This window comes from Bombus flavifrons, chromosome 8 (genome assembly GCF_040668555.2).
Source record: "Bombus flavifrons isolate JBK064 chromosome 8, iyBomFlav1_principal, whole genome shotgun sequence".
NCBI classification, from domain to species: Eukaryota; Metazoa; Arthropoda; class Insecta; order Hymenoptera; family Apidae; genus Bombus; species Bombus flavifrons.
The window spans coordinates 15,847,372-15,865,657 of NC_138449.1; the positions used below are offsets into that span (position 1 = coordinate 15,847,372).

An 18,286-nucleotide genomic window follows, 5' to 3' on the forward strand; every position below is an offset into this window, starting at 1 on the left:
ACGCGAGGATGAGTCGAATTTTTTTCACTTAACCGAGCTCCGACCGATTCTGTGCTCCGATACTTTGCGTACAGACGGGGAAAACACGCTGCATGGAATTCGATGTTACCGACGATGCGTCATCGACCGTCGACAACTTGTCGTACAAGGTGCTTTTGTATAAACGTTCGCTAACAACACGAGCTCGCTAACCGTACTTAACCCCGAAATTGTATTTAGGAAGTCATAGATACCCGGCTCCGAATGACATTCGAGAGTCTCGTAAAAAGGGACATAAAAAATGAAACGACCAACCATCGAAGCTCGCCCCTAAAGTCCCTCTTCCATAGAAACATTGCCTAAACAAGTAGGAAAAAGGGCTGGAAGTATCAGAGACTACCGTATACGATCGATTAAAAGCACACCGAAACTCGCTAAAGTAAAGCGAGATGAACGGGAGGAGAGCGATTAACTCGACTTCATCCCCGAATTATACAGTTATGAAAAAAAAAAGAAAAAAAACAAGGAGGAAGGAATCCCGCTCGAATAGTTTCCCTTTCGTCGATTATCGCAAACTGGCTGGCGAATTATTCATCGACCCGAAGACAAATTAAAATCTCCAATCGGAGGACGCGACCACCCCGTAGAACTGGTGTTTGCGCTGCTCTACGAGGCTCACAGACGTGGTGGGAGTGTGCTGGTAAAAATCAGCCGCGCTCACACGCACACCCACCTCCTGTTCCTGTGTGTGGACCACGGAGGAGAGACCAACACTTGACTCCCTCTGTCAGAGCAAGTCACATTGTGCGTCTGCCCTCCGGCCTGACCGTTCAACCGTGGCCATCATCCCCCGAGAAGGCGATCCGCGGGCGTTCAAGGTGGTGCTCGCGCGTGTCCACGGTTCCAACGAGTCGTCCGAAATCTTGATAGTTTCGTTTGACAGCCCTTGCCGGTAACCATATCCTTTCGCGACATTTCAAACGCGATTAACCCCGCGCCACAGACGAGAAAGTTGGCTCGAGTTGTCATCGGAGATTACCGTTAGTTGAAGTGGACGACGGTTGAAGAGTCGGTGGTTGGAAGCTGGGGAATTATCGTTGTTCGAGCACGTCGTCCGAATGTCGTAAAACGTTTTTTAGCGAGTTTCATGGCTGAATACCGGGCTTCTTCTAAACGAAGATCGCGCGAGTTCTTCGAGTGGCACTGTTCTTTTCGAGGACAACGATGAAATCGTAGAATTTGTCGTGGACGAGCAACCACGAAACAGGATTTTCGTACAGATCGTGCGTGTGTTTGAAAAGTGAGTCTTCGCGCGATAAAAGCATCGGAAAGTGAGGTTTGTCGTTCGAGTATTTGCAAGAGTCGTCAACATTGCTCGAGAATGCGTTAGAATGTTGCCTTCCTCGGTCTCCGGAACCCCGTTCAGCGTCCGCGACATTCTCAGCGAGGATCAACAGCTCGGAATCATGGATTGCTACCCGTCTGTCCACCATCAACATCAGCTTCAACAACAACACGTGCCTCAGGAATATTACGGTTATAATATCGTGCCGGACAACAACTGGGACGTGGAAAAGTTCAAGGAACAATCGATGCCGACTTATCCTCACTATCCTGACTTGGGTCACGTTCATCAGTTGAATCAGATCGCTGCTCCGTACCAGGATCCACCGGTTACAGAGGACGGTGCGTAAGATCGCTGTATATCGTGGCCGATGCTTTGTCTTTGCTTCGCGATGCTCCGATGTCTTATCATCCGTTCGATCCATTTTCTAGCCATACAGTATCGGCAATGTTTTACAGGTAACGTGGTTACATCGAGCAAGACGGAGCTGCGAAAGAGCCAGTCCGGCAAGAGGACAAAGAGGAAGCCGAGGGTGCTATTTTCCCAAGTAAGTTTCCCTGTCGTAAGAAACAACGGTAACGATCACGGACATCATTTTTAACAATAATTTTAACATAACGATTTAAGCATAATTTCGTCGATGTAACACTTCAAGCAATTAAATTTCCCAGCAAGACTATTTTCGTTGAAACGTGCTCGCAGCCCTATTCCAATTCTGTTAACCTCGACTGAAAACTATCACCGATTTCTTACAGAACCAAGTGTACGAGCTGGAACAGCGATTCAAGCAGCAACGATACCTAAGCGCCCCAGAAAGGGAACTACTGGCTCAGACTCTGAAACTGACCAGCACCCAGGTGAAGATCTGGTTCCAGAACCGACGGTACAAGAACAAACGCGCGAGGTTAGAGGACGCGGAGAAACTTCAAGCTCAGAACGCGAAGAACCAGTCTCTGAAGAAGATCCACGTGCCGGTATTGATCAGAGATGGCAAACCGAACATCCAGGAATCCTACAATCCTTCGTACTGGTCCAACATCAGGCCGGAGCTCGGCGTTTCGATGCAACCGGACTTTCGAATGAACGAAATTCGACCGAGCCCCGAATTCAGATCGACGAACGACATGAGGATGGACACGAATATCAGTCCCGAGTTTAAAACAGAAATCGGCGCCGATGTCGCCGGAAAATCGAGTTTGAACGGAGAGATACAAGCCACCAGACAACACGTTCTCGTTACCACGGATTTCCGAAATAATTTGTCCACGGATCCTCGAGCTACCGTGCACGATTGTCACAGGCAAATGAAAGGGAACGCGAGTGCCAACGAAGCGGCGCCATTTCCAGATTTGAAGAATATTTCCACGGAGAGTAAGATCATGGTGAGCGACGGAAGACCGATGATGGACGTCTCCAGCAGCGATTACGGATTCTCCAATTACTTGGGTCCGGCCAACTACCAGATGCAGTACGTCAATTACATGGAACAGGTGCCTATGGACCAGAATCTACAACGATTGTGGTAGGAGAAGATTTCGAGATTTCAATGTTCTACGCTGTGTTCTCTCCGTTACGTATCGACCGTGTCGTTGAATCTTTGATCGAGTTAATATACAGTAAATAGTTTAGGTTCGTAGAAAAATCGAAGCAGTTTTTCGAAAGGACACGGTTGAGCACGCGCAGAGATGAGAAAAGCTGTATTCCATGAAATTAGAAGATTTTGCGGTTCGAACGAGAGTGTTTTGCGATTGGGGTTCCGCTATCGATTCGAGTGCGTCGCAGCCAAAGCTTAGATATTAGGAAATCGTTCGATATCGTAAGAGAATCGAGACATTTTGAGTATTATTTTTGTAACCAATGGTTTCGGCCTTCCGTCGCTTATATCGCTGATCTTTCAGACTTCCGAGTATAAGTTATGTTCGTTAAAGTCGAGTTTCTAATACTTCGGTGGTCGAAAAGCGAGGTAAATAGAAAAATAAAAAACAGAAAGTCGGACAATTTATCCACGAGTCTCGAACGTTGTTTGCTGGAACGACGATTGACGAAAAATAGAGAATCGCGTGACAACGTTACCAAACAGGTAGCCAAAAGAGTAATCGCGGCTGGTGCATCTTTTAATCACCGCGATTGCCATAGCTTTAAGTTCGACATAGTTAGACTGTAAGGCCTACAGGCAGCTGTATTTCATTTTCTTCTTGTTTTTCCCCCCTGGTTCTCTTGTAGTTAGGTAAGATACCACTCTCCCCTTCGAAATAGTAACGCGCCGCTCAAGAAGCCCGAACGGAAATTGCTTCAAGTGGCTTTTGCGGAAACATCAGTTACTTCGTATTCCGCAGACCTCGCCTTTCTCCTAATTCTATTTCTCTTTTCTTTTTTTCTTTTTGTCTTTCTCCTCTGGGTAATTCGGTTCTTTAATCCGTCGAATACATTTACAACCGGAGAAATCGCGATAACTTTACTTCGATTATCGCGCAACGATTGTTTCTTTCGGTGGAAAATCTGCGATACTACGCCGCACTTTTGTACCAACGTTCACGATTGATTACGGGAACGAGGATACGAGAAAATAAATAAAACGAAAGAAACGACTAAATCCTGGAATCGTTTTACTTCACCTTAGCCACCGTTCCCAAAGAAAACCACTCCCTTTCTAAAAATATCGACACGTCGAAAGCGTTCCTCTTGCCCTATTGAAAAATTCCGACATCGCGAGATCGATCGATCCTCGCAGAAGTCGTGCCAAATTTCAACACGAATCTTTCTATACGCGCGGTTACAGCGTTTCGCCGCGAGAAACATCGTCTAGGTCGATAAAACAAAAATATGGCGAAATGGCATTTATAAATAGGTGAGTTCTGACAGCTTGAGCGAAGCCATGGGTTAGCTTTTAGGTTATCGCGCGAGCACGACGGGTCATCTGGCAGTCAAGTGCCTTCACATAGACGATTCATCGTCGGCGTAATCGTTGTTCATGGTGCTACCGCCGCCATAAAGGACCATGGGAACAAGCTGATAAAAATGTCGCTGCCGATGTTGCAGCCGGATCGCGTGGCGTTTCCCATATACGGTCTTTCCACCTTCCACGACTAGCCCGAGACCACCCTTCCGAAACAGAGAGTCGGCTCCGCCCCTGGCCGCACCTGCAAAGCACCTGCCCGCACTTGTTCCTCGAGATCGACTTCCTTTCGGTGGACGTGTTCCAGATACGCTTCGTCAGGCCTCCGCCTACGCGTTAATTTTCATTCGATAACGGACAAATCATACGACGAATAGGATTGGGATATTTGCGAGAAAGGTATTCGTTATTGCTCGTAATATTTAACGCGGTGGGTTTCATCTGTATAATACCATTGTATAATAATATTAGATATCTGCGAAAATATGAGAGATTCTAGAGAACGTTGCAAACGAAAGTTGGACGGAATAGTTAGAACAGAATGTTCGGATGGACAGAGCTTGAAAATTCTTGGCAAGATCGAGCTCCGAAATGTCTTTCGTTGCGCGTTGCATATTTTGTCGCGGCTCTCGTATTTTTCGTACAAGCCATCTTTCGGACACTTGTCTACTTTTAAAATTACGACGACTGCCTTCCACGTACACGCCTATCTGTCTGTCTGTATCAATCGGAAACTGCGTCTCGTGGTGGCGTTTGATTCGGTTAATAAAAAATAAAAATATAGCAGAATCGAGCAATTTGCGAACCAAATGGAATTCCTTCCGCGTTCCCAGCCTGAATTCTGAAAGCCCCCATTAGGAGGAGATCGTGTGTATTCGCATAATCAATCACCGCACGTTAAACTTCGAAACCCGATCCTATTTGCCTACGAACGGATAGAAAGCATCGCAGTTCGGTGAATATCCACCGAACGCGAAAGGGAACACAAAATGTTGATGCTGTTCAAATAAAGACGGGAGTGCATATGCATAGAACGCGCGGCGAATCGTTTGCATTTATTTAGAGACGACCGCGTTTATCCTCGACTCATTAATCACATCCTATCTATCGTATTTCTTTCCTTCCGCTAACTTCGATCGAGTATATTATTTCAACAAATATCGAACCGACGATTAAAAGAACGTGTAATTGATTGGAGTAGAATTCTATTCGTAAACGAGTGGAATTCAAAGATCGTTCTGGTGCCAAGTTGAAGTACTTCTGGATGGATAATGAAGTACGAACGCGCATTTTAACGATGCGAAATATGACGTCACTGACAGCTAATTATAGCGATGACGCTCGTAAATCGAATGACGCGGACAATTTTGTACTTTTTATCCTCGCTTCGAAATATATTTTGTTACACCGACAATTTGCGTTAAAACGTCCAACAACGTTTCTGCGATTCTCTCTACGTTCCATTGCATACATAATTCTTTGTGCAAATCGTTTGTAGATAATCTGTTATACCGATGAAGGATAAGCCAACTTTCCGTAACATAGATATCTGTATAATCGGTCGAGAGTACAGCAGGAACGCTCCAAGATCACGGACGAGATACAGACGAAACTTTATCATTGACTAAATATAGAATAGGCCTGACATTCGATGCTTTTTCGTGTCCCATATGTTCGCGTCTATTCTGCCTTTGGTCAACGGCCGTATTTCTATCCTCGGTCAATATCGGAGACGTTCGTCTTATCGACTGTGGTAAAAGCATTTCAAAGTTATTTCATCGGGTTCCCTTTCCAGCGCACTCTGTGTCGTTCGCTCGAAAAGAACAACCTGATTTTTGTTAATATACAAATCGAATCAATTTATCACGAAACTACTCGGTTCAATTTCATTGGCTCTTAACGTTCGACCGTTAGAGCGTCGTTCGATAGATTATTTGTTACATTTTCAATTTTGCTATTAATCCGAACGATCGACAAATAATTAATCGGCGTTCGTTCTTTAATCAACGGTCGTATTACGAAGGAAATTTCGAGTCATCGGAAATAGCCTCGCTGTCATTCGTCTTTGAAATGCTCATTAATGCTAGAATCGGCCGCTACAAACGGCCGAAAATAGTACCGATAAACTAGCCAATCCGCAAACTACCGGAACCATTAAAAGAACAGGAGTTTCTGCTGTCATCTCGCCGTGGCACAGCAATCAACTCGCCTAACAAGCAATATAACGTGTCCTGATTCTTGGATTTTGGTTCGGTTATCCAAATATTAGTACGTACATCTTCCACAAAAAGAACCTGCACGATCTTCCAGCGATAAACCAATCGGTCTAAATCGATCCGTCGATTAGAAAAGGCTCCAAGCACGATATAAATACCGCGAATAGGAGAAAGAACTGAAAAATCAACATTCCATCTCGCAAGAGGGATCTCTGTCTCGTCGAACCTAACGCGAACTTTTCGAAAGCTCTCGAAAAGCAACCGCGGAACATTACGAAACAAAAAAGCGTCGAGTTTACGGGCTGAATCTCGGCAGAAAAGATTCATTGAGCAATTTCCTCGGCTTAAAGGGCGAGACGTAAGGGGTGGCGAGAAAACGCAGGACTCAAAGGTAAACGCAGAGAGGATGAAACGGGAGGAAGAAGTAAATGAGCGAGAGGCAGTGGCGGCAGCGTATACTAAGCACTAATATTACATCTCTGGACTGACAGACGTGCGGACTTTAAAACCCAAGACTAACAAACAGTTAGCAGTCATCCGGTCTTCTTGTTTTTATATTCTTATGCCCGCCCATAGAGCGCACGCATTGCTCCCTCTCTCTCTCTCTCTCTCTCTTTCTTTTTCCCTCTCCTCGTCTCCCTTTCAGCTCCCAGAGATCTTCGTTACTTTTCGTGTCGTCGAATGCCAGTTAAACGCCATCCACGAATTTCCTGTCTGATCTTCGAGGAACCAGCATCTATATTCTGCCCTTGGCGTTTCGCGTTTCGCGTTTCTCCACCCTTCCGCAAACCATCCACATCTCAACTTCGGCGATCTAACTTCGTACTTTGGCAAACGCGACCGGATCTCGTTCGGATCTTCACCGATCGAGACGTCTTTACCGATCCGCGAGACGCTATTTATAAAAGGCACGGTTACCGCGTGGGAAACAACGACTTCGGAACGGTCACGATCGCAGCGATGAAAAGTGGCTGGAGGAGTTTCCACGGATCGGAGGTTGCTCGATCAGAGCGGGCAAGGCGAAAGGAAATATCCAAGTGGAACTCGTAAGAAGGCGAATCGCGGGGGCGAAGGTAACGGTGTTCGTACGGAGCGGATAAGGAGGGGCTGGGGGAGGGGGAGGAGAAGGAGGTGGGAAGGGATGGCTGTTCTCGTTCGAGGGTAACTGAAATAAGGTATAATTTTCCGCGCCAATTAAGGTCTTTAAGAATTGCGACCAATTGAGCGGGAGGGTCAGGGCTTAGCTCTAGGGGAGAGATGTACCGACGAAGTCCCCCTATAATTTATTATTGATTAGATCGAATCGAGAAAAAGAGAGCCGCGACCGTACGGAGGACCGTAGTCCGTCTTCGAGATCGCCGTCTCCGAGACGGCACGTTCTCCCGTCTATCTGCTCTCTTTGTGAGCCTGGAATGGCTAATAGGGAAATGGCGGACGTCGTTTTTCCGGTTCGATTACCCGTCACCTGCTAATTGCCGATCCCTGTGCGTCGATCGATCCCGCAGAAATACTTGTCGCGAGGGTGCCACTTTTAAGAACGGGGACGAGCTCGTCGATTTTTCGGGCGACTTTTCGCACGCAATCGCTCGTTGTCCGCAATAACTCGCGATACACGAATCGTACTCGCGATCGTGATCTTCGTAGATCGATCGACACGTACGTAGCGGACAATCGCTTTCATCCTTTGATCGTAGATTAAAGAATAAAAGTGATCTGTGCGTTCTTCGAAGGCACTTTCTAATAACTTTTCAAAGGACAGATATCTCTATATCTTTCGCTCTTGATAAATAAGAATACGATCTGTCCGAAAACGATTAGTCACAGATTTTTTTTTTTTTTCATCGAAATGAAACGAACCAACGAGCAGAATTCCAAGAAATATCGCGGAAGGAACGTGGAATTATTTCCTCGTCGATATCTGGAACGCGCGAGGCCATCATCGGATCAAGTGAGGCGTGATCCACGCTCCTGTGGTTCACACTTAATTAAACCTCCATAGGAACTCGGCTGATAGCACGTGGCGGACAATGCTGCAAGTCTTTAGCGGCGATTGTTATGTAAAGCACACCCTATATATGCACCGCTCGTCTCCTCTCGACTCGATACGAGACGAGAAGTACGTACGAACCGTAACCGTCTCTATCTACCCACATCCACAGCCAGAGTAACTTTTTGAAAGCGTTAGACGCGATTCACGAGCGACCAATTGCTTGGATTTCTCACCTGTGAAATGCCGATTTTATATCGAAAGAGCCAAGCCTCCGAGTAGCTGCAACGGTCGAGAGAAACGGGACACGCGTCACTGTTGCAGAAATACGGACAATTTGGTTTTAAGATAATCGAGTCAACGATAATCGGGACAATCGTACAACGATGAATTTAATAATTGTTCGTTTCTTGAGAATTCCATTTCTTCCGAATTTTGTCGAAGGATCGTTGGAAAATGTGCAGTAAAAAATCGAATACGATCGAATGGTCGCGTTCGAATCGGCTCTGAAGCATCCTAATTGGAACTACTCTGGCACACCTTCGATTTCTACGGAAATATTTTCCGACGCGATCACGGACAAATGTCGTTTTCAATAAAAACTAAACATCTAGAGCATCGCAGTATTTTCGAATAACCTCGACCTTACGCGAGTATCGATATAAAAGCGAACATCAGCCCGGTCCTTAAGTTCGACCCTTTAAACGGAGCGCGCGTTTGGTGGTTCATCAAGCTCGAGGATAATCAAAATTTCCCAGCAGCCTGCACAATGGGAGAACTACTTGGAGAAAGTAGCTTTACTTTCGCGAAACGAGGACGCGATACCTGAAAGAGTCTCGTTTGGTCGCAACCCTTCGCCACCCCCGTCACCCCCGTCCCGGCGGCCGTGAAAAAAAGCGACGGAGGATCCCACTCCGAGAGCCGATCTCTCGTCACCTCTAGGCTGAAGAGCTTCTAGGAATCGTCGATTGGCTCCTGGGGAAAAGCGACAACGCGGCCAAAGTCGTGGATTGGTCGTAGGGCGAGGCTTGCGTCGTGACGGAAGCCTCGTCGGGCGTCCCGCTTCCAACCTGGACCTCGTTTAAAGCTCCACCTACGCCACAACCCGCGAAACTCGAATTTAACCTACACCACGAGCTCGTTTAAGCCGGCGAACGACGTTATCGTCGCGAATTTCGAGGTTCGAGCGAAAGGGTTGGAAACGAGACCGGAGAGAAAACGAGAGAAAACTGCGGTGGGACATGCGATAGAATTTTATAACAGAACGCGGCGGTCTCGAAAGGATACCGAAATAAGATCGAATGTTCTAGCAAAGGATAAAGATCACGGTTTCGTTCTCTGTTAATTGCGCGATCTTCTTCGGGCAAGGTCTGTACAGACACGGTTTATTCCACTCTACTGGTACCAACCTACGACAAAAGGATGTTACAAAACCGTGTAAATAGGATACGTTGAAAAAGCTTCGGCCATCCTGGCAAAGAATTATCCCTGTTTAACCGGACCAGTTAAGCTCGCGATCCAGATTAATCTGAAATACCGTCGATGCAATTTCAGATCGTGCAACAACCTCCGAAAAAGACCGATCGACCATTCACCCCTAGGAAGGATTTCACTGCCGCTTGCCGTTAATCGGTTAAACGTCCTAGGATCACCGAAGAGACACGTAAAACCCGCGTCCTGAGCCTGGAACTCGATGGACAAGGAAGAACGAGTCTCTCGTCACCGATCGACGAGAGTGGAGGGATGTTTGGCTGGTGGGGGTGGCTGGCATAGAAGGGGAAGATGGCGGGCGTGGGTGGAAGGGAAGAAGGAAGCTGGCGGCGAAGTGGCCGCGGACTAATTCGAAAAATAAGTCTCCACGAGCGACAAGCACACTTGACCGAAGCACGCTCGCCGCGGAAGGGTGCACGCGGCCCTCTCGAGCGCTGCCGAGTGACAATTAATAAACGCGTCGCGTCGTTTCAGCGCGATTCTTCCTCCTCTGTACGAGAATCTGGCCAACGGGTCGGCCAGTCGAGTCGTGGCTACCATCGAGCGTGGGCTGGGTAGAAAAACCCTTGATTCGAGTCGGTGACGAGGGTTTGCCGAATAGAGGATCGAACGAAAGAGAATAGAGATCGATCGGGCTGCGCCGCTGTTCGACGAAGGAATAAATAGAGGTAGTGAACGATGTCGGAGAAACGTGGCCGATGAAAGTGCGAAGAGGATGTGAAACGATGGACATCGAAGGAATACGATCGTCGAACTTGTGAAAATATAATATAGGCGAAAGACAAAGTGTGCGGGAAATCGAGAGACTTTTCTGGTAGTAAGGTTCGAATAGAGCTGTCTGCGGAAAATCGAGCTCGATACAAGAAAGTAGAAGACATGTCGGATATCGTGGAAGACGACAAACGGAGCGAAGCTTCCCCGAAACCGTCTCAATTAACTCCCTTCAGTATCGCCGATATCCTCAGTAGAAGAACCTCGTACACGGAACGACGACCTTCGGAGTCGGAAGAAGCGCAAGCTGTAGCGTCGTTCGCGAAGAAATCCCATCAACGCGACTACGATTGTTTGGAGAACGGCCACAGGGAAACATCTCGATCGGAGGATCGTAATCAGATGGCCAGATTCTCGAGGCTACCTTCGCCGGATCTCAACGTGGCCCGCGAACTCGACATCCTGACGAGGAACCTGGTCCACGCGAATATCTCCAACTTTGGAAATATTCCACACTTGGCTCAGGGAACGTTCAAGCATCTGGAGAGCCTGGGCAACATGGGTGGTTATCAGCCGGTGAAGGATTCGAGGGATTCTTCGCAGAGGCAACAGGACGAGGCGTTGGACATGAGCAAGAACAAATATTTGGGTGAGCGTCGATAATCGCAACGATACTAATCTCTGTCGAACGATTCTTAACCGTGAGAATGAAAGCTGGCCGTCGAACCTACGGTCGGATCGGCTCGTTTCGCGCGAACTCGTAGAGAATTTGCGAAACGAAAAGTCGCTTAAATTTTCCACGTCGAATCTTCTCTCGGTCTCTAACGACGGGTTAACTGGAGGCAAAATTACGAGGTCTGCGATCGGCTCGCTCCGCGTCTATCGATGACCCGATAGTCTGATAGAACTGAATGAACCGGAGGAGAGTAGGGAGTCGGGTCCACTTAGAGTGAAAATCCCGAGGCCGCTTCCCTTCTGGGTGATCGTGTGTCTGCCACGAGGATGCGGACTTAAGAGATCATTTAGGTCTCCGGTATCCTTGTAACAGGCGAGCTTTCAAGGGTTTTTTAAGTTAACCCGAGCGCAGATAACGTGATCGAATGTAATTTTAGTAGCATAAGTGGTGCTCGACTACGGCAGACGTCACAAGTGGCCGGCCACTCTGCTTCTTGCACTTGTTCGATCTCTGGCCACACTGTTGCTCTGTCTTGGATCCTCGACGATCCGTGGATCGCGGTAAAAAACAAATTTAGATCAAGGTTACCTAGATCGATCCTAAAGAAATCGCTTTTTCTACCGTTCGCTTCGACTTCTTCATCCTTCGAGACTCGTCGTCGTCGAATACGTCCGACGACCCGAGAGCGTTAGCGATCGCTCGATCGCAACATTCATTCTCGATTCGCCAACATTTTGCGTAATTGAAATACAACGAGATAACGAGAGACCGGTAATTAAGTAATTCCTACCTAAAGCTGTTTCGTACGCGACGATTGCTCGCTCGTTCGCCGCTCGAGAGGGTTGGAGAGGAGCAGGCACGACCTGGCACCGTTTCAAGTCTCACTCACGAAATTACGGAGTCCCCTGATTTCCGCCACCATGCTTTCGAATCGCTTAATACGGTAATGGATACGATGTTCTTCTGGCACTTTCTTAACCGAACCTCGTCCCGAGTAAAACAACTCCACCCTCTTCGATGTGAATATTAAACCGTTGAATCGCGTCGGACCTACACGGAGCAGCTTCTTCCGATACCTTTCGATACCTACAATTGTAAAACTTTTGCGCAAGATGATCGAGTTTGTCGTGTATTATGAGACGCGAGAAGCTCGTAATACAACGAACTCTCGTGTCTCGTTTCGCTTGTCGCGAGAGTCAAGTTTGTGCAAAGAATTCATCGAAATGTCCACGTCTACGATTCGCCGGGCAAAATGGGGATATAACGTTTCGTTTGATCGAGGTTTAACGTGACCATATCAATTTATTTGAAAACGATGAGCGGCCGCTTCGGAGAAGGTGCACACGAAGGGTCATCTCTCGATGTAATCGGAGTGAGAGCAAACGGCACTTGCTGCTCTCGAACACTCACGATGTGGGACGCGTAGGAGATGTTTGACGAGCGTCAGAGGAGGGACGCATTAGCCGGACGAGATGGCACAGAGTTGACGTCGAAAGTGATCAAATATAGATCTCTCTAAATGCTTCGAGTCCCCCCATCGGCCAGGCTACTGCCGATAAACATTGACGCAGGACCCGGGCTACGGACGAAATAATTATGATGTCACACGAAACTGATTTTTCAGTCTGTATTTTTCTCCGAGATTTCAGGCTTCTCTCTTTTCTTCGTCTTGGCTCGTTTCGACGTTCGTTCCACGTTCGCCGGATACATCGGAACGGTGTTTTATTCCCCGAGCAACGTACGACTTCTTCCGTATTCCACCGCTACTTTGTTTCTTCTTTCTATTTTCTTTGTTTCTCTGTTTCCATTTTCTCGGTCTTTCCACAGCGACCGATGAAAATCGGTGCAAATTACTCGGTACGATCGGTCGGCTTTGCGCGTAACGACGTTAAGGGACCAACTGGCAGCTGGAAAAGCTACGCGAAAGAAGTTCCAATCTCTGGAAACTCTTACGAGTAAAAACGATCTCGTCGATCGAATCTTAATTTTGACGATTCGGAGAAAATTTGTGTCGCCGAGACAGAAGCAAACACGACAGCTACCTTCGCTAATTAATCTACCTAGCTCCTCTTCCTAATCGTTATTTTCGATCTGATCCTCGACCGTGTCGTACCCCACTGTACCTTCACCCTCGTCTCCTCGTACCGTACGCTCAATGTCTCCTTTGTCTACGGCCCTTTGCCCTAAAGTGCATTTTCAACGCAATCGCCAAAACACGCAACGCCCCGCTGATAAATGATAAAACTGCCGAAAGAAAGCCGTTTCAAGGTAGCGCATAAAATCCAACAATAGCCCGAATTCCCAGCTAAAAGTTTATTCTTTGGCTCGAAGCTCGAGAAACAGAATGACCGTCGGCAAGGGAGCAGAATTTTCGTGGAGCCGAGGGGAACGCGATTGCACTCCATTGCAACCGGTTAAACTTAGAGGAGAATTACCGTGGAACAGCAGCGTAAACATGTCGGAGTAGCGAGTGCACGTGTTAATGTTTGAACGAGACATCAAAAGCTGGCGGAACTCTCTCCGATCGTTTGCCGCTTCTATGGCTGCTGTCCGTGGATGGTTACTCGTTCGTTTCTCTATCCAACGTTTCCTCTCTCTCTCTCTCTCTCTCTCTCTCTCTTCTCTCGTCGTTGTGTAGTGGAAACGTTTGATTTATGATCGCGATAGATCATCCTTTCCCGATCCACGCGTTTGTTTACACGCAAATTTGGAGAAGCTCCATCGTGAATTTCTGTCTGTAACTCGAGTTTGTTTCTAACTAGAACGATCAACCGGCCGATATCCTCGCGAATATCCTCGAGTTCGATGATCATCGTCGCACAGGTTTTTAACGCTTGTGATTTTGCAGAGGACGGGGAGGAAGACATGTTCGAGGCGCAGAATCACGGACAGAATCTGCAGAGCAGGAAGAAACGTAGCAGGGCGGCCTTCTCTCACGCCCAGGTTTACGAATTGGAGAGAAGATTCGCGGCGCAGAAATACCTGTCGGGGCCCGAGCGAGCGGACCTTGCGCGAGGACTCAAGCTGACCGAGACTCAAGTCAAGATTTGGTTCCAAAACAGACGGTACGATGATACGGCGTAGTCGATAGACCCTGGATATTTATGCATTTATGATAAATTTAACGGGTGCAAGTAATATGCGTCGTTAAACCGCTTAAGAGGACGAAACAAATCGCTATTTAGGTAGAAACGTGAATTTGCATAAACATCCGTGGTCGAACAGTTGATTTCTCGTCTTTCAACGCGAATCGTTCATTCCATTCTACTCTGTTGCGAAAGCAAACATTCGCCACCGATTCGATCGTAACCGCGTCTTCGAATCGGACAAATAGGAATTCGAGTATCATAGAATGTTAATTAATTTGCAATTTGTCGACGGTCCAGGTACAAGACCAAAAGACGACAGCAGCAGGAGCTAGGCGCGCTGGTTAATTCCGGAAACGCGAGGCGCGTGGCGGTACGAGTGCTCGTGCATCCGGACGAGCATCTGAGGGGATTGCCACTTCGTGGTTCCGGGCAACTTCCCGGGCAAATGTCAGCCCCGCAAATTCATCCGGCGAACAAAGCGCTCGGCGGTTTCCCGTACTACTGTCTCCCCTATCATCCCTTGCTATGCCCGCCCCTTCACTCCACTCACATTCAGGTGCAAAACACGATCGCGCCGGACCTCGACCCCAGCCAGCTGGCGAAACTCAACGACGAGAAGTAAAGGGAAAATTTCGCCATTTCGCTAGGATCGAGAACGAGAGTGTCGTTGGTTGATCGATTTGGCGAACCGCGGCTCCAAGCTACCACCAAGTCGTCCAGCGTTCATCGTGCACACGTATCGCGTTATCCTTACCGAATCAAAGTTTCCAAAGAAGTTTTAGATCGTGTAATTCTCGGATCGCGATTAAACTAGTCCGTTTCAAAGTGCTCGATTCTCTCGCTACCTTTTTTTTTTTTTTTTTTTTATCGATATTCTACTTGATCGGCGAAAGAATAGATCCACGGAAGGCTGTTTTACGACGGTTACTGGTTTTCGTAGCTGTACTTATCGTTCGCTTTGTACGGTCTTAGTCCGGTCATCGTTAAACCAGTCTACCTTCCGACGTTCTATGCGAATCGAAAAATGTCGTCGGCTGAATCAAACTACACACGAATGTTAAACGTACCTCGATTGCAATGTAAATTTAATTACATCTCGTAATTACAGTCACTCGCACTACCTACTACGAGGTAATGGTTAATGGTTGATAAATGAGCACGTTATCGATTAATCCACGTAGTGTCCGAGGAATTTACTGTACGCGTTAATTATAAATTTTCTTATAGATATATCAGAGTCTAGGACGAAGGTCGATGTAAATTAGCGTGTAAATAACTGTATAAAATGGAATCTCGAACGGCATCGGTGAGTGGAGTATTTATTTATTCTGAAGCCGCACGTAACGATAGAAATCTATCGCTGTATACGGCTGTCACGGAAACCACGATTAATATCGTATGATAGTTATACCTCCAAATTCCACCAACTTCCTTTTAGTGTTCAAACGTGTCGCTGTATTCCGTTTTGTTACTTTGTTTGTACTTAACCAACGTAATTTCCTCGATATCGGAACTGCGTCAAACGCTGTTAAATTTATAAATTTTTCGATAGAGAGAGAGAGAGTGTGTGTGTGTGTGTGTGTGTGTGTGTGTGAGAGAGAGAGAGAGAAAGAGAAGGAGGCAAAGAGAGGAAATAAAGTAGAAACATTTAAGAAACAAGCACGTGCAATAAAGTCGATCGACACTGACACCGATTAATTATAGTCACCGTAATGTAAGACGCGCGTCGAGCCAACGCTCCGATTGTTTCTGCGTACGTACATATGTGATCACACAGATCTATTCGAAATATACGTGGTTCATTAAAAAGAGAGAACAAGCGTGTCTTCTTGCCTGCAACACCCTCCTTGACGAGTCACTCTCTCGAATGTCTACACGTCGAAGCTCCACGAGATCGTAAAAACTCGACGTGCTTGACCCGAGACATCTTCCAAAGAAGTAGCTCCTTTTTTCTGGGCCGCTGCTTGCGATCTCGTTTATGCTCGTACGTTCCTGAGAGCAGCGTTAAAACGTCGGCATTTTTTTGCTCCTTGCACGAGGGCCCGCAGTTAGCCGTTTAATTGTTGGAAAAATAAAGAAACATTAGAAACGATTTACTCCTCGAAACGAAAGTTCTTTTTACGATTCTCAAAGTCGCTGGAAGACAATGTGGAGTATCTTTCGCACGAACCGGAGAGTCCTGTTAAAAGCGTAGAATCGTCGACAGCCGTACGGAGGAAGCTCGAGTTTTGTCGGTTCTAACAGACGTATAATTGGAAATCGCATCGGAGAGGTTTCACCAGCAAACGGTACACGTATCCGGCTTGACCGGCTTGACCAGAGCGGTTCGGCAACTCGATACCGGTAACGAGAACGGAACGAGCGTCGATTGAACTGCGCACGCGAAAAATCGCCGCGCTATCAGCCCTCCGATGGAAGGGACTTTCCCATAAGAATTTTAATAGCTTCGTCTGGGTGGGCCCGACAGACATCAGATATGTTTATTCAGACGCGGAGACGAGCAGACTTAACCGACGAACGAAGGAAAAAAGCTAGATCTGACACTCATCTGTTATAAACAAAGGAGTTACATTATCCTGCTGCAAAGGGTCTTTGCGGCTCGTTCTCCTCGATCTGCACGAAAATGGAGTGGATGTTCAAAAGCAGAACGCCGCTACTATGCCGGTCACGATTTTGAAAGTTGTTACCCGCAAAGGCTTCCTGCGTTATTTTGGAAAATCGTAGAACCAAAGCGAGAGTACGCAATATTTTTCCAGGAAAGAAGTACGAGCTTAGACTCGCTCGAGACTTTCCTTCGCGAATCGCGATTGAAACTTGAACAATCGTGCGTGTAGCGAGCAAATCGAAACAAGGGTTCTGTCGCGTAACACCGCGCCTTTACGCCTTTTTTCTTTATCGAACGAATAGCCGACACCGAGCCGACGGCGACCATCGTAAAACAGAGAGAAAAGAACGGAAGGAATTTCGCTGCAATTAAATCGTCCAGCCGCGAGACCATCAATGACAAAGTTGACTCGCAGCAACGACTCGGGATCGGTTCGTAAGATGGACTTTATAGTCGTTTCTGCAGTCCATTACTGCTACGTTTATATAGTCTTCTAAACATTCGAAAGCCATAATGCTCTCGCGTTAAACGAAGCCTTGTGCTGACACGCGATCGTAACTAGTGGCCCCAACTATTCGGGATTACTTGTGGTTTCCATTAAGAAATTAACGCGGTCTATTGTATCGGACGGAATAATCAACCTTCGAGACGGTCCAAATCGAATGACCTATTTTTGACGTTGCTCGTTTCGATTTTCGAGGGAAACGCGCCACGAGAATATTCCGCGATATTCATTACGCAACGCATCGCCGACTAAACTCTGTTATTCGCGCGATGTTTTTCCGAGCTTTCGTGGTAAATGCGAAAGATACCGTGAAATTTCGAGAGACGTTTATCGAGAGGAGCAAAGTACTCCGCGTTACTCGACGCGACGAAGAAAAGGGTAGCATGTTATCGCGAATGCCACGGAAGCTCGAAACAATTCGCAACATTCTGGGAAAGAACAACAAATATTCTTCCTACGAAGCACGCGTATACTTACGTGGAATTCTACCACGAACTCGAAACGACTGTTCAAATTCCTCGATTCACAGCCTCGGAAATAGAGAGGAGACTTAAAAACAAGATCGCCATTCTACGCGAAATCATGTTGCACCAAATTCTGCAAGAATCACAACTCGCGTTCATCCTCGGGTTCTCTCGACTCGCAAATTCCACGATACGGATTAACGTCGACTCTCGCGTTAGTCGTACGAGATTCTGTACGATTGTTCGACGGAGGCCGAGGACTGGAGCACTTCGCTCCGGAATTTCCTTGATCCGCCATAGAGTAGAACGAGCGAACGAGTGA

The 18,286-nt window shown here is 47.1% G+C and overlaps 2 protein-coding genes across 2 annotated transcripts; both read left to right on the plus strand.

Moving 5' to 3' along the window:
* The first annotated feature begins 747 nt into the window (after positions 1–747).
* LOC138182670 (homeobox protein Nkx-2.5) lies at positions 748–3,900 on the plus strand. The gene is made up of 3 exons (XM_069118702.1): positions 748–1,665; positions 1,783–1,871; positions 2,080–3,900. The coding sequence occupies exons 1-3, from the start codon at positions 1,371–1,373 to the stop codon at positions 2,848–2,850; spliced, it is 1,155 nt and encodes a 384-aa protein (XP_068974803.1). The 5' UTR covers positions 748–1,370; the 3' UTR covers positions 2,851–3,900.
* Positions 3,901–10,276: 6,376 nt separating this feature from the next.
* LOC138182605 (homeobox protein Nkx-2.5) lies at positions 10,277–15,476 on the plus strand. Its single transcript, XM_069118639.1, has 3 exons — positions 10,277–11,274; positions 14,150–14,366; positions 14,688–15,476. The coding sequence occupies exons 1-3, from the start codon at positions 10,791–10,793 to the stop codon at positions 15,010–15,012; spliced, it is 1,026 nt and encodes a 341-aa protein (XP_068974740.1). The 5' UTR covers positions 10,277–10,790; the 3' UTR covers positions 15,013–15,476.
* The last annotated feature ends 2,810 nt before the right edge of the window (positions 15,477–18,286 follow it).